General features: G+C 44.5%; 1 protein-coding gene across 1 annotated transcript in view; it reads left to right on the top strand.

Moving 5' to 3' along the window:
* WDR19 (WD repeat domain 19) overlaps positions 1-21,403 on the top strand; it is a 70,780-nt gene that overhangs the window by 29,674 nt on the left and 19,703 nt on the right. The window contains exons 14-19 of the mRNA XM_040418970.1: positions 4,603-4,725; positions 6,076-6,225; positions 8,166-8,313; positions 11,127-11,331; positions 19,299-19,458; positions 19,731-19,841. Of these exons, the coding sequence (XP_040274904.1) occupies positions 4,603-4,725; positions 6,076-6,225; positions 8,166-8,313; positions 11,127-11,331; positions 19,299-19,458; positions 19,731-19,841 (897 nt within the window). The remainder of the gene's footprint in view (positions 1-4,602; positions 4,726-6,075; positions 6,226-8,165; positions 8,314-11,126; positions 11,332-19,298; positions 19,459-19,730; positions 19,842-21,403) is intronic.

Genomic DNA, 21,403 nt, shown 5'->3' with positions numbered 1-21,403 from the left:
TTCAATATTCTAGGCTCAAAGTGTCACACTCTAGTCAGCTGATTAATCCATACCCCCTGAGCAAAGGGGACCTCAAAATTGTGACTTTGGGGTTTCATAAGCTGTAAGCCATAATCATCCAAATTATAGCAAATAAAGGCTTGAAATATCTCGCTTTGCATGTAATGAGTCCATCTCATATGTTAGTTTCACCATGGGATTACTGTGCTTGATTGGCCAGAAAACTCTCCTGACTGGAACCCCATAGAGAATCTATGGGGCATTGCCAAGAGAAAGATGAGACGTGAGACTGAACAATGCAGAAGAGCTGAAGGCTGCTATTGAAGACATGATTCTTACTCTGATGGCATACATTATTCACAGGATAGGCATATCGCACACACATAAATACTCCAACATTAACATCAGTGACAACAGCACTGCAAAGTACCTACATATTGGTTCGAAGATCAATGTGACCCGTCAGCCGTCGAGTGCAGACGCGGTGAGTGTAAGGTGAGAGGAGAGGCACACCAGTCGCCCCAGACTTTTTCAAATTTTTGTAGGCACCCCCTATGCTTATACACAATGTTCTCCATGGAGACTGCGTGATTCACAAGAGTGAGCCATTGTCCCTTCGAGGGGGGAATCTCCCATTCATCTTATGGCAATTGCCTTTCTAGTTAGAAATGGTGTTTCCGCTAAGAAGATTCTCCTGTGGTAGTGTGACCACGACTCTTCATCAATGACTCCCAGAATGCACATCTTGGGGCACAACGGCAGTGCCACAGGAACCATAGCGAGGACCTCCAGAACTGAAATCCAGAACTGACAAATGAACTCACAATCCCACATCATATGACAAAAATTGGCTCCCTCGGCATCGCATCTATGGCACCTGGAGTGGCTAATCCTGCCCATCTTCTGAAGTCTGGTGGACGTGAGGTAGCTACAATGAAGGATAAAAAGCTGGATCATCCTATTATTTATAGAGGGTGATACCTTAGTCGGAGCCATTAATGCCTCCTCCCAATCCTCAGAAGACAAAGATGGTATTAGCAACTTCCATCTGCCCTCAACGGCCAACGGGGTCACCAGCAGGCGGCAGTCCAACAAGTGTGTATAAAGCGCTGAGACTATGCCTCTCGGGCCTTGCGATTTCAAAACCCCTATAATAGGGTATTCAGAAATACTCCTGTTATCACCTCTGAATTGGGCCTGTAGTGCATGTCTCAATTGGAGGTACCTGAAGAAAAGAGTGCGGGACACCTGAAACTTATCCTGAATCTGGGAGAATGATCTAAGCTGCCCGCTCTCATATAGATCTCCCAAAGTGGATATGCCATGCCTCTTCCAGTCAGACACACCTTCCAGCTTTACCAGATGTGGAAACATACAGTTATCCCATACGGGGACTTCACTTGGCAAATCCTTGTAGGAATTTAACTTAGATGCCTGCCATATCTGATGAGCTAGCTTATGTACTGGGAGAAAACCCTTTTGAATAGGGCGAGATCCCTCCAGAACGGGCCATAGCGTGGGAACTTGCAAATATTCGTGCAGGTAGCATTCTGCGTTTGGTCTTGGGGCATCGGTGACCCAATATCTCAGAAATCTAAATTGGCTTGCTATATAATAAAGAAAGAAGTCTGGAAGAGACGCTCCTCCCTGTAGCCTCGGCCTCTGTAAAACTGACAGTGAGAGTTTCCTCCTAGATTTGCCCCATACAAAGGAGGCTACGGATACGGCATGGATACGTTTAAAAAATCCCCTGGGAACTGGCGTACAGGTGTTGGACAGCAAATACAGGGAGTGCAGAATTATTAGGCAAGTTGTATTTTTGAGGATTAATTTTATTATTGAACAACAACCATGTTCTCAATGAACCCAAAAAACTCATTAATATCAAAGCTGAATATTTTTGGAAGTAGTTTTTAGTATGTTTTTAGTTTTAGCTATTTTAGGGGGATATCTGTGTGTGCAGGTGACTATTACTGTGCATAATTATTAGGCAACTTAAAAAAAAACAAATATATACCCATTTCAATTATTTATTTTTACCAGTGAAACCAATATAACATCTCAACATTCACAAATATACATTTCTGACATTCAAAAACAAAACAAAAACAAATCAGTGACCAATATAGCCACCTTTCTTTGCAAGGACACTCAAAAGCCTGCCATCCATGGATTCTGTCAGTGTTTTGATCTGTTCACCATCAACATTGCGTGCAGCAGCAACCACAGCCTCCCAGACACTGTTCAGAGAGGTGTACTGTTTTCCCTCCTTGTAAATCTCACATTTGATCATGGACCACAGGTTCTCAATGGGGTTCAGATCAGGTGAACAAAGAGGCCATGTCATTAGATTTTCTTCTTTTATACCCTTTCTTGCCAGCCACGCTGTGGAGTACTTGGACGCGTGTGATGGAGCATTGTCCTGCATGAAAATCATGTTTTTCTCGAAGGATGCAGACTTCTTCCTGTACCACTGCTTGAAGAAGGTGTCTTCCAGAAACTGGCAGTAGGACTGGGAGTTGAGCTTGACTCCATCCTCAACCCGAAAAGGCCCCACAAGCTCATCTTTGATGATACCAGCTCAAACCAGTACTCCACCTCCACCTTGCTGGCGTCTGAGTCGGACTGGAGCTCTCTGCCCTTTACCAATCCAGCCACGGGCCCATCCATCTGGCCCATCAAGACTAACTCTCATTTCATCAGTCCATAAAACCTTAGAAAAATCAGTCTTGAGATATTTCTTGGCCCAGTCTTGACGTTTCAGCTTGTGTGTCTTGTTCAGTGGTGGTCGTCTTTCAGCCTTTCTTACCTTGGCCATGTCTGTGAGTATTGCACACCTTGTGCTTTTGGGCACTCCAGTGATGTTGCAGCTCTGAAATATGGCCAAACTGGTGGCAAGTGGCATCTTGGCAGCTGCACGCTTGACTTTTCTCAGTTCATGGGCAGTTATTTTGCGCCTTGGTTTTTCCACACGCTTCTTGCGACCCTATTGACTATTTTGAATGAAACGCTTGATTGTTCGATGATCACGCTTCAGAAGCTTTGCAATTTTAAGAGTGCTGCATCCCTCTGCAAGATATCTCACTATTTTAGACTTTTCTGAGCCTGTCAAGTCCTTCTTTTGACCCATTTTGCCAAAGGAAAGGAAGTTGCCTAATAATTATGCACACCTAATATAGGGTGTTGATGTCATTAGACCACACCCCTTCTCATTACAGAGATGCACATCACCTAATATGCTTAATTGGTAGTAGGCTTTTGTGCCTATACAGCTTGGAGTAAGACAACATGCATAAAGAGGATGATGTGGTCAAAATACTCATTTGCCTAATAATTCTGCACGCAGTGTATAGACCTTTGGGCAAGAGTACCATCTTTACCAGATTCAGTCTACCCACAACTGACGTTTTAACCTTATCTTGGAATATGGTCTCTAAGGGTTCAATATTCAAGACATAGGAGAGTTGGGGCTCTTTAGTGATTATTACCCCTAAGTATTTAAACCTATCAACTACAGGCAGGTTGTTTCGATAACTAGGCCAGTCGTGCATCCAGAGGGGCATGATGGCAGACTTGCCCCAGTTTATGTGCAGCCCGGAGTATTGCCCAAAGAGCTCAATGATTTCAATAGCTCTTAGTAGAGACACTTCCGGGTCCGACAGAAAGAGGTTGCGTTTTTTGTATGTTTCATGTGTTTGGGCCCATTATTTTATTCGTAGACATTATTAAATGTTAAGTTTTAATTAAGCTACCCATTGATTGGGAATTTTCCGACAGAAAGAGGATCAAGTCGTCTGCATACAGTCCAATCCTGTCTTCACTATCTCCCTCACAAACACCTGCATAAACCTGATCCTGTCTGAATCTGATGGCTAGATGCTCTATAGCTATTGCAAACAGCAAAGGCGAGAGCGGGCATCCCTGCCTCGTGCCTCTGAGTAAGGGGAACCTGTCAGAGTGGGAACCATTCAGTTGAATACTAGCAGTGAGTTTTTTGTATAATATTTCTATCCATTTAATGAAGTTAGGACCAAAGCCAAAGCTGCCCAGCACTGCTGTCAAAAAGGGCCATTCCAACGAGTCGAAAGCCTTGGCCGTGTCCAGTGAGGCCAAAGCCCATCTCTCCTTCTTAGCTACCCCCAACTGCGCAATTACTGGAGCCCTCCTAATGTTGTCTGATGTGGACCTTCCAGGCATGAAGCCCGACTGATCAGAATGAATTATTGACGTGATAACCTTATTCAACCTGTTGGCTATAATTCTGGTCAGGATTTTATAGTCCAAGTTTAAAAGTGAAATTGGTACATTTTTCTATTTAACATCCTTTTTTTATTGATTTCATGTAATATTCAAATTTTCTGAGATTGTGAATTTTGGGTTTTTTATAAGCTGTAAGCGATAATTATCCAAATTATACCAAATAAAGGCTTGAAATATCTCGCTTTGCATGTAATGAGTCTATCTCATATCTTACGGTAGCTTCACCTTTTAAGTTACATTACTGAAATAAATGAACTTTGCACGATATTCAAATTTGTGGAGCTTCACCTGTAGAATTTGACTTGTTAAAGGTTAGTGACATCCGTGTACTACTTCCTGCAGATTGAAAGCGAGCCTGTAGATTCTCAAGAAGAGAGGGAGACCCGTCTCTTTCCATCCACAGATGAGAAGTACCGGATTCTGTGCCATGCTGTGACTGGAGATTTCCTCATTTATGGCACCAATGTAAGTTCTTCTTTATTGCCGAACCAACGCGTCTCTGAAAAATACTCGTCTACCAACTAGACATTTTCATTTATATCTACCATATTTTTCAAACTATAAGTCACGCTTTTTACTAGAAATCTTTTTTTTAAAAGACCAATGGGGGGAATTTATCATGAGGGAAATATGTGAGGTCTGCATTGGAGTACTTTATGCCACTTTTTTATCAAATGTCTCATGTTTGATAAGTTTGTCTCATCCTTAAACCTAACACTTTTGTCTAGAAAAGCTCCTCCAGTTTTCCTCCTACTGGCTAGCAAAAGTGTTAGCTCCTCCTGCCATCTATACCCCCTCCAGCTTGGAGAGAGATGATTTTTTTCCTTTTTTTTTTTAAAAGTGTCATTGAAAACTTTGGAGTGAAACTCATTAAGGCCGAGTTCACACTTCAGTTATTTCCATCAGTTATTATGAGCCAAAACCAGGTTCGGGTGCAGATCTTTCCATTGTACCTGATCTGAGTCGGCTTGACTACGGGTTTTGGCGCACAATAACTGATGGAAATAACTGACCAAATAACTGAAGTGTGAACTCTGCCTAACATAGCTAACCACACTCGCCCATATTTCAAAACTAGAGTGAGCGGTGCAAAAATCCAAAAAGTCACAAAAGCCCCATTTGGCAACTATTTGAAGCCAGAATTCTGGAGTGAAGGCGTGATAAATCAGGGACAGCTTCAGGTAGAGCGCAAATAGTGCTCCGCGCACCCTCTGCTCCGCGCACCCTCTGCTCCGCGCACCCTCTGCTCCTCCACTGGTCACCAAATCAAATGGACATAAAGAAAATAAGCATTTTCAGCTTGGCATAGAGTCAGAACTGCATAGTGATTGGTCCACACTGCACGCACGATTGGCAGTACTGATGGGAGTTGGACCCCCACCGATCTGATATTGATGACCCATCCTGAGGATAGGCCATCAGTGTTTCAGTCCTGTATGACCCATTTAGTTAGTATGAAATATTTTTACCTAATTTCTGTCCATACCTGGGTGCATCCTATAGTCCAGGGATCAGCAACCTTCGGCACTCCAGCTGTTGTGAAACTACAATTCCCAGCATGCTTCATTCATTTCTATGAGAGTTCTTAGAAGAGCAGAACAAGTATGCATGCTGGGAGTTGTAGTTTCACAACAGCTGGAGTGCCGGAGGTTGCCTACCCCTGCTATAGTCATACAGGGGCATCTGAAAAATACGGCATTTATTTTTGGGGAATATTCCTCTCTGTAACACTTTATAACACTGGTAACCTTCCAATTGACATGATTAATATTGATGTCTAAGATAACTCCAATTATATCTCTGCTTTGTGTTTAGACCGGACTAGTGAAGTACTTCTACCTGGAAGATTGGCAGTATGTGAATGAATATCGGCATCCAGTCAGTGTCAAGAAGGTATTTCCTGATGCATCTGGGACTAGATTGATCATCATTGATGAGAAGACTGAAGGTTTTGTCTACTGCCCGGTAAGTATCTGGATGTGTCCTACCTGAAAGTAGCTTTTTTACTTATGATCACTTTAAAACAAATTTTAAATGTAAAACTCAGGATTATGAATAGTCGGTAAATGCAACTCCTAGCAACATTCACAAGTTAAACAAGGCCTTGCTGCCTTCTGAATAACTCTTGCGAGACCCCTCGCTAGGTCACTATAATGCTCCTGCAATGAGGGAAGTGTCTACACACGTATAATGCCACCACAGACATACAGCAAACTGTAGCATCATATCACATTCACTTAGCCAAAGCATTTTCATAGTATAAGAGGATATTAGCGTGTGCCTAAACCTTTAAAGTAGTTTTCTGGAATTTTTTTACTGACCTATCCTCAGTATAGGTCTTCAGTATAAGATCGATGGGGTCCAACACCTGGGACCCTCGCCAATCAGCTGTTTCAGAAGGCAGCGGCGCTCGCAGTAGTGCCCCCACCTTCCCCAGCTTTTCCAAGCCAGTGATGTCACGTTCATCAGCCCCATTGACGTTAATAGGGCTGAGCGCGATACCAGGCACAGCCACTATACTATGTACGGCGCTGTGCTTGGTTGCCAGAGAGAAGGCCGCCGCACTACTGCAAGCATCGGTGCCTTCTCAAACAGCTGATTGGCGGGGTCCCATGTGTCGGACCCCCACAGACCAGATGCTGATGATCGGAGGATAGGTCATCAGTTAAAAAATCCCTTTTAAACATTTTTTTTAAAGCTGTTTGTAATGCACTATACTGCCTGGGGCCACCCAGCATCGGTGTGCTAAGCTTTAGGCCTCATGCACACGACAGTTTTTTTTTTTTTGCGGTCCGCAAAAATGGGTTCCGTTGTTCCGTTTCCGTTTTTGTTTCCGTGTGTCTTCCTTTATTTTTGGAGGACCACCAGACATAAACGAAAGTAAAAAAAAAATCTAAGTCAAGTTTGCCGTGCAAATGATAGGAAAAAAACGAACGCGGATGACAATCTTGTGTGCCTCCGCGTTTTTTCACGGTCCAATTGACTTGAATGGGTCCACGAACCGTTTTCCGTGAAAAAAATAGGACAGGTTATATTTTTTTGACAGACTGGAACCACGGATCACGGACGCGGATGGCAAACGGTGCATTAGCCGAGTTTTCAACGGACCCATTGAAAGTCAATGGGTCCGCAGTAAATCACGAAAAACGGAACAACGGACACGGAATAAAACAACGGTCGTGTGCATGAGGCCTTAGTGGGGCAGAATGAGGATAGGCAGGAGCAGCAATGTGCTATGGAAAGCTCCTGTCTGTCCTCCCTGCCCTGTTCTGCTAGTAAAACAATAAAATAAATTAATAGTGGTCCCGAACGCAGCCGTCCAGCCCTGATGCATTCTCAATGGAGGCGGATCCACTGAGAATGCATCCGCCTGCCAGCGCTCAGCCTCCGCTCCGCTCAGTGAGCGGACACCTGAACGCTGCTTGCATCGTTCGGGTGTCCGCCTGGCCGTGCGGAGGCGAACGGATCCGTCCAGACTTATAATGGAAGTCAATGGGGACGGATCCGTTTGAAGATGACACAGTATGGCTCAATTTTCAAACGGATCCGTCCCCCATTGACTTTCAATGTAAAGTCAAAACGGATCCGTTTGCATTATCATGAACAAAAAAAAAAAAAAAAAAATTTTTTTTTTTTTTTTTTGTTCATGGTTATGCAAACGGATCCGTTTTGAACGGATGCAAGCGTTTGCATTATAGGAGCGGATCCGTCTGTGCAGATACCAGACGGATCCGCTCCTAACGCAAGTGTGAAAGTAGCCTTAAATGTATTACAAAAAGTTTTTTAGTGCATTTGTAACAGTCAAGCATGTTTAAAGGTTTGTGTACACTTTAATATTTTATTAGAAAATGTTCTTTTACAGTTATTGTTCCTTATTTATACTGTCATTTTATTTATCTTTCTAGAAAAATGACAACTTATATGAGATTCCAAACTTCTCTCCAACCATTAAAGGAATATTATGGGAAAACTGGGCAATGGATAAAGGGGTCTTCTGTGCATTTGATGATGATAAAGTATTTACATATGTCTTCCATAAGGACACTATACAAGGTACGTATACATGTTCAGTATCTTACTCCAAGACAGATGTATACTGCTTTGCTAAATAGAGATCCTATTGTCGCTGGCTTGGGTTTTCCAGTGTAGAAAGATCATTTCTATATACCCTATTAGGGACAAGTAATAGAGGGGCTCCCTGTTCATGATCCTCCCACTCTGGAGGTCCTGTCTAGTTCTGTATTACACAGACAACCTATTAACTTCATTTCCCCTGCTGTACTGTAGGACATTTGCTGACCAGGATCTCCTTATTGACAAGGGACCCTTCTAACAAGTAGGGATTCTCCATCTCTGATTTAACCCCTCAGATGCCGTGGTTAGTAGTGATTGTGGCATCTGAAGGGTTAGTCAGTGGGAGGGGGCTCCTTCAGACCTCCAGTCGTCCTCTTGTCAAGGCACGATTAGTGAATTCTGATTGGCTGCAGCAGGGCTTAATAGAAGGTCCAGAGAATCCCTCTAAGGGAATTCGCCTAGAGGGACGAAAAAGAAAGATAAAGAAAAATGTTAAAAATATGAAAAAAAAAACAATAGTATTAAAAATCACCTCACTATCCCAATAAAAATAAAACATAAAACATAATTGGTATGGCCACTTCTCAAAATGTCCAAACTATCAAAATATTGATGTCCTGTATTTGTCCTGCATGGTGAATACTGTAACATAAAAAAAAATAAATGGCTAAATCCTTGAAAAAAAAAAAAAAAAGACAGTGAAAAGTTAAGAACTTTAAAATGGTACCAATAAAAACTACAGCTCACCCTACAAAAGACAAGCGCTTACCCATTTCTGTAGATGGAAATATAAAAAAATTACAGGTGCCAGAATATGGTGATGCAAAAATAATTTTTTTTTTAACTGTATGCCAGTCTTGGTTCCCCTGTGCTGCTGGAGGATGGGCCAAATTTATGCAGAGGGGCACGCCTCTCATATATTTGCCGCATCTTCCAGCCATGGCGTGCGACACACTGAAATCTATGGCAGCCGTCGATTTGTCTTTCTGCATGCCAGAACACTGGTGTGAAGAGAGATAAATGTGGCAGGCCTCAGGCCCGCCTGCCCGCAGCATGCCCCCTTTTCTGGACACTTCTGAAAAGTGGCATGAAGGGGAAAATGTTGCACATTTTGCCGCACAAAGTGCTGTAAATAGGTTTAGCAAAAAGATAAAAACTGTATAAATTTTGTATCACTTAATTCGTACTCATCTGGAGAATAGGGTCGCCATGTAATTTTTAGCATACAGTGAATGGTGTAAAAACGAAACCCAAAAACCAGTTGTATTTTTTTCCAAATTCGCCCAATAAAGATTTTTTTTCCGTTTTCCATTACAAGATATTCTAAAATTGACCACTTCAGTGTGGTCTAGACACATGGGGCCAGATTTATCATTCCTCTGACAGCTCACGCCACTTTCACATATGGCTAAAGTCAGTTTTAGCCAAGTCAGATTTATGATCGGCCCTTTAAGACTGTAATAAATGTGGTTTGACGGTAGCAGTTTATCCGTCAGTAAGCAGCTTTACAAAAGTCGCACGTTTTTATGAAAAAGTCGCACGTTTTTATGAAAAAGTCGCATGTTCTATTAAAAAGTCTCATAAGATAAGATAAGCATGGTCCTCACTGGAGTGAAATTGCGACTTTTTAAATAGTCCCAATAGTAAATCTGTCTAGAGATTAATTTACATAAGAAAACACGCCCACTTTCAGAAAACTGGCGAGCATAGTGCAGAGCAGAAAAAAGTTGCAAATTTGTGCGCAGTTTTAGCGTTTGGGACATTTTTTGGGACTTTTTCACTCCATTATTCTGACCTGAGCTAATGATAAATCTGGCCCATGGTCTCCAGCTGCGTCTGTCTTCCTGCTACCTATTCCTCCTCTTATACTGCAGCATAGTATCTGAAGAAGGCCTGCGTGCCGAAACGTTACACAATATGAATATTGCCGCAAGTCAAATAAAAACCTGAATCAACCTAATTGCAAACCGAATAAGCTGTAGTTTTATTCTTTATTGAGTCTCAGACTAGTGAGCAATCTGCAGGACACAATGGGATTTTTTTCTTACAAGCCCCCTTCAGAGTTTGTGAAGCATTCAGATTGACTTTGCTTTATGAAGGAGGCAGGTCCGCGCTCCTGAGTAACAATAAGTAGTAGCAGAGCTTTACTTGAGAATGTCACCTGCTTAATTGTGCTCTTGGTAACTAGTTACCATATTTTGTGCTTGATAAGACACAGATGATAAGACGCACCCCAGGTTTTAGAGGAGGAAAAAAAAAAATATATGTTTCAGCCCTCATTATCAGATCTTCAGATCAGACCCCCATATCAGATCCTCACATTAGACCCCCATCATACCTCCATTTCAGACTTTTATGCCAGAGCCCTATCAGACCTCCATGTAAGACCCCCATCAGACCTCATATCAGAGATAAAATAAAGAACTTCACTTACCTCTCCTGCTCTGCCACTCCTCTCCAGGTCCGGCGGTCGCTCCTCCAGTGGCACTCCCTTGTCTTCTCCAGTCACCTAATGCATACTAGTGAGCGCTCCCATAATGGAAGTGCTGACAAGTTTTCACTTTATAAGACGCACAGCCATTTTCCCTCACTTTTGGGGGGAAAAAGTGCGTCTTATAAAGCAAAGAATACGGTATGTGTTTATGATGAGTCACATTGCATCGGCATAGTTGGTCCTATCATCCTTTAGTTTCTGTCAGCTTTCTACCATATCTCATCCTGAATCGCAGCCACCTTCACATCTGATAGTTTTCTGAAGGTTTTCCACCAATTATTTTCCTGTTTTGTTGCAGGCTCCAAGGTAATTTTGGCAGGAGGTACCAAACTACCATACGGCCACAAGCCAGTCCTCTTACATAATGGAGAATTGACTTGTCAGACACAAAGCGGCATGCTAAACAATATATTCCTGGGCACACATAGCTTCCTGAGCAACATGAAAGAGGCAGAAGCCAACGATCTAAAGAAAATGTTAACACAGACTTTAATGCTACGAAGGTAGGTCTGTAATATCTACAGTACGGTATATATAGATATATAATATCTATGTGTATATCTATATAATAACATCTGTAATACCTTTATAGAATAAGGTCTGAAATGCCTTTGTCTTTATCATGAGAACAGTTGGTATTGAATCAAGTTTTCTTATTTTTAACCACACACATTGAGAAACTTGAAAATATTATTGCAGATGGTACTATACAGTTATTTTTCCACCATAAGATAAGAAGCAAAGTATTTCAGACTATTTTAAAGCGCATCTGTCAGCAGATTTGTCCCTATGACACTGGCTGACCTGTTACATGAGCACTTGGCAACTGAAGACATCTGTGTTGGTCCCATGTTCATATGTGACCACACTGCTGAGAAAAATTATGCTTTCATATATGCAAATGAGTCTCTAGGAGCAACAGGGGCGTTACCATTACACCTAGAGACTCTGCTCTCTCTGCAACAGCCATGCCCTCTCCACTTTGATTGACAGGACCATGCAGTAAAAACATCATCACACCTGGCCCTGTCAATCAAAGTACAGAGGGCTCGGCAGTTGCAGAGAGAGCAGAGCCTCTAGGTGTAATGACAACGCCCCCATTGCTCCTAGAGGCTCATTTGCATTTATTAAAACCTAATTTTTCTCAGCAGTGCGGGCACATATGAACATGGGGCCAACACAGATGCCTTCAGCTGCCAAGCGCACTTACTGCAAAGAAAAAGGGGGTCAGTCAGCACATCCCAATGCGCAGGGGCACGTTGCTATGGCTGAGAACAAAACTGTAAAACAAAACATGCAATGCAACAGCTCTCTGCAAACCAAATAAAGTACAATATGCAATTTTTGATAACAGCGTCTAATATACCTGCTACCTGGTCCTCTCGTGGTCCCCTTTGCTTGGATCGACCACCAGAGGACACAGGCAGCTCTGTAATAAGTAGCACCAAGCACCACACTACACTACACCCCCCCCCCTGTCACTTATTAACCCCTGATCACCCCATATAGACTCCCTGATCACCCCCCTGTCATTGGTCACCCCCTTGTAAGGCTGGCTCCATTCAGAGGTCCGTATGTGTTTTGCGGGTCCACGGATACATGGATCGGATCCGCAAAACACATACGGATGTCTGAATGGAGCCTTACAGGGGGGTAATCAATGACAGGGGGGTGATCACCCCATATAGACTCCCTGATCAGCCCCCTGTCATTGATCACCCCCCTGTCATTGATCACCCCCCTGTAAGGCTCCATTCAGACATTTTTTTGGCACAAGTTAGTGGAAATTGATTTTTTTTTTTGTTTTTTTGTTTTTTCTTACAAAGTCTCATATTCCACTAACTTGTGACAAAAAATAAAATCTCACATGAACTCCCCATACCCCTCACGGAATCCAAATGCGTAAATTTTTTTAGACATTTATATTCCAGACTTCTTCTCACGCTTTAGGGCCCCTAAAATGCCAGGGCAGTATAAATACCCCACATGTGACCCCATTTCGGAAAGAAGACACCCCAAGGTATTCGCTGAGGGGCATATTGAGTCCATGAAAGATTAAAATTTTTGTCCCAAGTTAGCGGAAAGGGAGACTTTGTGAGAAAAAACTAAAAAAAATTTATCTATTTCCGCTAACTTGTGCCAATTTTTTTTTTTTTCTATGAACTCGCCATGCCCCTCATTGAATACCTTGGGGTGTCTTCTTTCCAAAATGGGGTCACATGTGGGGTATTTATACTGCCCTGGATTTTTAGGGGCCCTAAAGCGTGAGAAGAAGTCTGGGATCCAAATGTCAAAAAATGCCCTCCTAAAAGGAATTTGGACCCCTTTGCGCATCTAGGCTGCAAAAAAGTGTCACACATGTGGTATCGCCGTACTCAGGAGAAGTTGGGCAATGTGTTTTGGGGTGTCATTTTACATATACCCATGCTGGGTGAGATAAATATCTTGGTCAAATGCCAACTTTGTATAAAAAAAATGGGAAAAGTTGTCTTTTGCCGAGATATTTCTCTCACCCAGCATGGGTATATGTAAAAAGACACCCCAAAACACATTGCCCTACTTCTTCTGAGTACGGCGATACCAGATGTGTGACACTTTTTTGCAGCCTAGGTGGGCAAATGGGCCCACATTCCAAAGAGCACCTTTAGGATTTCACAGGGCATTTTTTACAGATTTTGATTTCAAACTACTTCTCACGCATTAGGGCCCCTAAAATGCCAGGGCAGTATAACTACCCCACAAGTGACCCCATTTTGGAAAGAAGACACCCCAAGGTATTCCGTGAGGGGCATGGCGAGTTCCAAGAATTTTTTATTTTTTGTCACAAGTTAGCGGAAAATGATGATTTTTTTATTTTTATTTTTTTCTTTCTTACAAAGTGTCATATTCCACTAACTTGTGACAAAAAATAAAAACTTCCATGAACTCACTATGCCCATCCTAAAGGTGCTCTTTGGAATGTGGGCCCCTTTGCCCACCTAGGCTGCAAAAAAGTGCCACACATCTGGTATCGCCGTAATCAGGAGAAGTTGGGGAATGTGTTTTGGGGTGTCATTTTACATATACCCATGCTGGGTGAGAGAAATATCTTGGCAAAAGACAACTTTTCCCATTTTTTTATACAAAGTTTGCATTTGACCAAGATATTTCTCTCACCCAGCATGGGTATATGTAAAATGACACCCCAAAACACATTCCCCAACTTCTCCTGAGTACGGCGATACCAGATGTGTGACACTTTTTTGCAGCCTAGGTGGGCAAAGGGGCCCAAATTCCAAAGAGCACCTTTAGGATTTTTGCATTTTTTACACATTTTGATTTCAAACTACTTCCCACACATTAGGGCCCCTAAAATGCCAGGGCAGTATAACTACCCCACAAGTGACCCCATTTTGGAAAGAAGACACCCCAAGGTATTTCGTGATGGGCATAGTGAGTTCATGGAAGTTTTTATTTTTTGTCACAAGTTAGTGGAATATGAGACTTTGTAAGGAAAAAAATAAATAAATATCATCATTTTCCGCTAACTTGTGACAAAAAATAAAAAGTTCTATGAACTCACTATGCCCATCAGCGAATACCTTAGGGTGTCTACTTTCCGGAATGGGGTTATTCGTGGGGTGTTTGTACTGTCTGGGCATTGTAGAACCTCAGGAAACATGACAGGTGCTCAGAAAGTCAGAGCTGCTTCAAAAAGCGGAAATTCACATTTTTGTACCATAGTTTGTAAACGCTATAACTTTTACCCAAACCATTTTTTTTTTTTTTACCCAAACATTTTTTTTTTTAATCAAAGACATGTAAAACAATAAATTTAGAGAAAAATTTCTATATAGATGTCGTTTTTTTAAAAAAAAATTACAGCTGAAAGTGCAAAATGTCATTTTTTTGCAAAAATTTCGTTAAATTTCGATTAATAACAAAAAAAGTAAAAATGTCAGCAGCAATGAAATACCACCAAATGAAAGCTCTATTAGTGAGAAGAAAAGGAGGTAAAATTCATTTGGGTGGTAAGTTGTATGACCAAGCAATAAACGGTGAAAGTAGTGTAGTGCAGAATTGTAAAAAGTGGTCTGGTCATTAAGGGTGTTTAAGCTAGGGGAGCTGAGGTGGATAAAGGGAATTTTTCATCAGAAAATGACCTACTGTTGAAACCATGTGTTTTTTATGGTAAGCATATTAATTTTGCAAAATTTTTGGTGATTTTCTTTTTAATTTTCCACATCACTATCTACATTTAAAAACAGTCATTAAAACCTGCAGTTTTCACACTGGCCACTAGGCCTAAAATATGTTAGGGCTCCTTGTCTTTTGTGAGCAGCTACATGGGTCATAGACACAATTGGCAGGAGCTGACCCCATTGACCGCTATGGGAGAGTTTTCTAGGCATCCTTTTTTGACCTGTGAGGTCAGGAGGGAGTAGATAAGCTGTGATATCACCTATTGTGAATGGTGGATCCTGTGTTATCTTTACAGAGGTGTTACTTGTCATTGTAATTCTGTGGTGATAATGATAATGGCTACTGAAAAGTTACCTGTACAGAACAGGTAGATGGGCCTGACCTATTCTTGACCAAATAAATATCTGCAAAGAGCTTCTAATTTTCATTGTATACTTTGGAGGTGCTGGTCTAACTCTCTTTTGCAGAGGAAATCATAACCTATTATTAGATCTAGTGGCCAATGTGAAAATTGCAGGATTAGGGTCCATTCACGCGTCCGTGTGTGTTTTGCGGATCCGCAAAACACAGACACCGGCAATGTGCGTTCCGCATTTTGCGGACCGCACATCGCCGGCACTAATAGAATATGCCTATTCTTGTCCGCAATTGCGGACAAGAATAGGACATGTTCTATTTTTTTCGGGAATGGAAGTGCGGATCCGCATTTTCGTATCTGGGCCGCACATCGTGCGGCCCCATAGAAATGAATGGGTCTGCAATTCCGTTCCACTAAATGCGGAACAGAATTGCGGACGTGTGAATGGAGCCTAATATGCATTTTTTTTGTGAAGATAGTAACATGGAAAATGTAAAAAAAAATTGTTTAACATTAAAACGGAATTTAAACAATAGGTAATTTTCTGACCCCTTTAAAGGGGTTTTCCAAGACAGTCGGTTTAGGTTTCCCTGCTTCAGAGTGGTTATTTTTCATTTCCTGCAGTATCATCCCCTTACAGTGCCTTGCAAAAGTATTCACCCCCCTTGATTTTTTTTTTCTCCGTATTTTGGTGCCTCACAACCTGGAATTAACATGGATTGTTTGACGATTTGCATCATGTAATTTACAGAACCTGCCCACAACTATGAATATGTTTTTTTGTTTTTTATTGTGAAGCAAACAACAAATAGAACAAAATAACAGAAAAGGTCAATGTGCAGAACTATTCACCCCCCTAAAGTCAGTACTTTGTAGAGCCACCTTTTGCGGCAATCACAGCTCCAAGTCACTTTGGATAAGTCTCTATGAGCAGTTGCCACATCTTACCACTCGGAATCTTTCCCATTCCTCCTTGCAAAACTGCTCCAGCTCCTTTCCAGTTGGATGGTTTGCGCTTGTGAACAGCAATCTTTAAGTCTGACCACAGATTTTCTATTGGATTGAGATCTGGGCTTTGACTAGGCCATTCCAACACATTTACATGTTTAGGTGTTGCAGCCTCTGGGGCCTTTCAAAAATTTGTGTATATGTAATGACAGATCATGTGACACTTAGATTGCACACAGGTGGACATCATTTCACTAATCATGTGACTTCTGAAGGTAATTGGTTGCACCAGAGCTTTTTATGGGCTTCCTAACAAAGGGGGTGAATACATACGCACATGACAATTTCTAAACAATAGTTTTATTTATATAATTTTCTCATTTCACTTTACCAACTTAGACTATTGTGTTCTGATCCATCACATAAAATTCAGATTAACAAAGCATTGAACTTAAGGCTGTAATGTAACAAAATACGAAAAAAGTCAAAGGGGTGAATACTTTTGCAAGGCACTGTATTTTGTAGTCTAGGGAGTTCTTATTATATTGATTGGTGTAGGGTAAAAAAAGGGGTTAATATTTGATTCTTTAGTGGTCTAGAGTAAAAGAGTAGAAGACAGTGTTCATACCTAGTGATCTGCTGGTTTACTCACCTCTCCAGCGTGAAGCAATCTGCCATGTCTCAAGGATAAGGAGGACTGTGTGCCTGTTCTCTCTATGATCAGGCGGAGCACTTAGTGAGTACTGTGCCTGAGCGTTAAGAAAACAGTGAGGGGAGGTGCGGTCTGTCACTGCTGGATCCCTCCTAACTCTGTGGAGTGGGGGTCTGTCACTGCTGGATCCCTCCTAACTCTGTGGAGTGGGGGTCTGTCACTGCTGGATTCCCCCTAACTCTGGGGAGTGGGGGTCTGTCACTACTGGATCCCTCCTAACTCTGGGGAGTGGGGGTCTGTCACTAGTGGATCCCTCCTAACTCTGTGGAGTGGGGGTCTGTCACTAGTGGATCCCTCCTAACTCTGTGGAGTGGGGGGTCTGTCACTAGTGGATCCCTCCTAACTCTGTGGAGTGGGGGTCTGTCACTAGTGGATCCCTCCTAACTCTGTGGAGTGGGGGTCTGTCACTAGTGGATCCCTCCTAACTCTGTGGAGTGGGGGTCTGTCACTAGTGGATCCCTCCTAATCTGTGGAGTGGGGGGTCTGTCACTAGTGGATCCCTCCTAACTCTGTGGAGTGGGGGTCTGTCACTAGTGGATCCCTCCTAACTCTGTGGAGTGGGGGTCTGGATTCCTCCTAACTCTGTGGAGTGGGGGTCTGTCACTGCTGGATCCCTCCTCTGTGGAGTGGGGGTCTGTCACTGCTGAATCCCTCCTCTGTGGAGTGGGGGTCTGTCCCTGCTGGATCCCTCCTCTGTGGAGTGGGGGTCTGTCCCTGCTGGATCCCTCCTCTGTGGAGTGGGGGTCTGTCACTGCTGGATCCCTCCTCTGTGGAGTGGGGGTCTGTCCCTGCTGAATCCCTCCTCTGTGGAGTGGGGGTCTGTCACTGCTGGATCCCTCCTCTGTGGAGTGGGGGTCTGTCCCTGCTGGATCCCTCCTCTGTGGAGTGGGGGTCTGTCCCTGCTGGATCCCTCCTCTGTGGAGTGGGGGTCTGTCACTGCTGGATCCCTCCTCTGTGGAGTGGGGGTCTGTCCCTGCTGGATCCCTCCTCTGTGGAGTGGGGGTCTGTCCCTGCTGGATCCCTCCTCTGTGGAGTGGGGGTCTGTCACTGCTGGATCCCTCCTCTGTGGAGTGGGGGTCTGTCCCTGCTGGATCCCTCCTCTGTGGAGTGGGGGTCTGTCCCTGCTGGATCCCTCCTCTGTAGAGTGGGGGTCTGTCCCTGCTGGATCCCTCCTCTGTGGAGTGGGGGTCTGTCACTGCTGGATCCCTCCTCTGTGGAGTGGGGGTCTGTCACTGCTGGATCCCTCCTCTGTGGAGTGGGGGTCTGTCACTGCTGGATCCCTCCTCTGTGGAGTGGGGGTCTGTCCCTGCTGGATCCCTCCTCTGTGGAGTGGGGGTCTGTCCCTGCTGGATCCCTCCTCTGTGGAGTGGGGGTCTGTCCCTGCTGGATCCCTCCTCTGTGGAGTGGGGGTCTGTCACTGCTGGATCCCTCCTCTGTGGAGTGGGGGTCTGTCCCTGCTGGATCTCTCCTCTGTGGAGTGGGGGTCTGTCCCTGCTGGATCCCTCCTCTGTGGAGTGGGGGTCTGTCACTGCTGGATCCCTCCTCTGTGGAGTGGGGGTCTGTCCCTGCTGGATCCCTCCTCTGTGGAGTGGGGGTCTGTCACTGCTGGATCCCTCCTCTGTGGAGTGGGGGTCTGTCCCTGCTGGATCCCTCCTCTGTGGAGTGGGGGTCTGTCCCTGCTGGATCCCTCCTCTGTGGAGTGGGGGTCTGTCACTGCTGGATCCCCCCTCTGTGGAGTGGGGGTCTGTCCCTGCTGGATCTCTCCTCTGTGGAGTGGGGGTCTGTCCCTGCTGGATCCCTCCTCTGTGGAGTGGGGGTCTGTCACTGCTGGATCCCTCCTCTGTGGAGTGGGGGTCTGTCCCTGCTGGATCCCTCCTCTGTGGAGTGGGGGTCTGTCACTGCTGGATCCCTCCTCTGTGGAGTGGGGGTCTGTCCCTGCTGGATCCCTCCTCTGTGGAGTGGGGGTCTGTCCCTGCTGGATCCCTCCTCTGTGGAGTGGGGGTCTGTCACTGCTGGATCCCCCCTCTGTGGAGTGGGGGTCTGTCCCTGCTGGATCCCTCCTCTGTGGAGTGGGGGTCTGTCCCTGCTGGATCCCTCCTCTGTGGAGTGGGGGTCTGTCACTGCTGGGACTTTCTATCTCAGGGTTATGAGCAATGTATTCTTGCTAGAAGAGTGCTGAGTGGACGGCACTTGCATGTGAAACGCTCCGTCTGATCACTTTCTGCCTGTTACATATGACTGATGAGATGTGTATAACTATGGTCATGTAGGTTCCCAGACGCCTGGAGTGTGTGCACCTTGTTGAATACAGAGGAGGCTTGGAATGAGCTAGCCCGGGCCTGTCTGCACCACATGGAAGTGGAGTTTGCTGTACGGGTATATCGGACCATCGGCAGTGTGGGCATGGTGATGTCCCTTGAACAGATAAAGGTATACGATGAAGAATGTTTCTCTGCTTGTCCCCCACTGGATGTGTACTATGTGCTGTACATGCGCTGGTGTAACCGAATTGCTGCTCTGTCCTGTGCCCGGTGAGAGGAGACTAGTCTCAACCCTCACCCTGCTGATTACTGGTAAAGATAATGCCCCATAGGAATAACTAACAATAGGATCACAGTGCATAGCTCGCTATTAGTACAAGCCCCGACTCCCTTTCTAAAATACGCCAAAACTAAACGTTTGCTGTGCATTTTGTTTGCCAGGGAATAGAAGATCATAACCTCCTAGCAGGACATCTTGCCATGTTCACCAATGACTTCAACCTTGCTCAGGATCTCTACTTGGCTTCTAGCAATCCTATTTGTGCACTTGAGGTAAGTGTCCGCTGTGGTCGGTGCGAATGAGCTCTGACAATAAAGTGCTACATACCTCATTGTCGAATGTCACTATGGTTGCCCTCAAAAGTAGCTATGCACTGGTGCCAGCGCCTGGTCAACGCTTTGAAGCAATTGTGGAATGGCCTTCAGCACTGCTGTCACATTACCTGTGATGTCATTAATGTCATCAAAATGGCATCCTTTCAATATTTCCTTTATCTTTGGTAACAGAAAAAAAGTCACTGGGGGCTAGATCTGATGAATAGGGAAGGTGGGGGGTGTTCCCCTTTTTAAAGGGAACCTGTCACCGGGATTTTGTGTATAGAGCTGAGGACATGGGTTGCTAGATCGCCGCTAGCACATACGCAATACCCAGTCCCCATAGCTCTGTGTGCTTTTATTGTGTAAAAAATTAACCTGAGATGAGTCCTGTCCCTGAGATGAGTCCTGTCCCTCAGATGAGTCCTGTCCCTCAGATGAGTCCTGTCCCTGAGATGGTAAAGTTGTAAGGCAGCTCTCACCTGCGGTGGTTAGATCACCTGTTGTGCACGGATGCCGCACCTGGATGCGGTAAAATCCTGAAAATAATGAAGCAAAATCCGGCTCAGTTCAGGTGAAGTATTGTAACTTTATTCCAGCGTAGTAAAATCCGTATACAAGTGTAAATCAACGCATTTCAGACCTCTTGGATATGTGGGTCCTTCCTCATGACAAAGGAGAGGAGTCCTGTCCCCCTGAGAGGAGTCCTGTCCCCCTGAGAGGAGTCCTGTCCCCCTGAGAGGAGTCCTGTCCCCCTGAGAGGAGTCCTGTCCCCCTGAGAGGAGTCCTGTCCCCCTGAGAGGAGTCCTGTCCCCCTGAGAGGAGTCCTGTCCCCCTGAGAGGAGTCCTGTCCCCCTGAGAGGAGTCCTGTCCCCCTGAGAGGAGTCCTGTCCCCCTGAGAGGAGTCCTGTCCCCCTGAGAGGAGTCCTGTCCCCCTGAGAGGAGTCCTGTCCCTGAGATGAGTCCTGTCCCTGAGAGGAGTCCTGTCCCCCTGAGATGAGTCCTGTCCCTGAGATGAGTCAGGGACAGGACTCATCTCAGGTTAATTTGCATATGTATCAAGTCGTTTTTTTTTACACAATAAAAGCACACAGAGCTATGGGTACTGGGTATTGCGGATGTGCTAGTGGCATCTAGCAACCCATGTCCTCAGCTCTATACACAAAATCCCGGTGACAGGTTCACTTTAAGGGTACTTTCACACTTGCGGCAGAGTGATCCGGCAAGCAGTTCCGGCGACGGATCCGTCAAAACGTATTCCAACTGATGGCATTTGTAAGACTGATCAGGATCCTGATCTGTCTTACAAATGCATTGAAATGCCGGATCCGTCTTTCCGGTGTCATCCAGAAAAACGTATCCGGCATTTATTTTCACAGTTTTTAAGGTCTGCCGAAGGACGGTATTTTGATTGCCGCATCCGGCACTAATACATTCCTATGGAAAAAAATTCCGGCAAGTCTTCAGTTTTTTTGGACGGAGATAAAACCGTAGCATATTATCTCTGTCCTGATCAGTCA

Source organism: Bufo bufo, chromosome 2 (genome assembly GCF_905171765.1).
Source record: "Bufo bufo chromosome 2, aBufBuf1.1, whole genome shotgun sequence".
Taxonomy (NCBI): domain Eukaryota; kingdom Metazoa; phylum Chordata; class Amphibia; order Anura; family Bufonidae; genus Bufo; species Bufo bufo.
The sequence above is the reverse complement of the archived record's forward strand: the minus strand, read 5'-3'. Positions and strand labels throughout refer to the sequence as shown.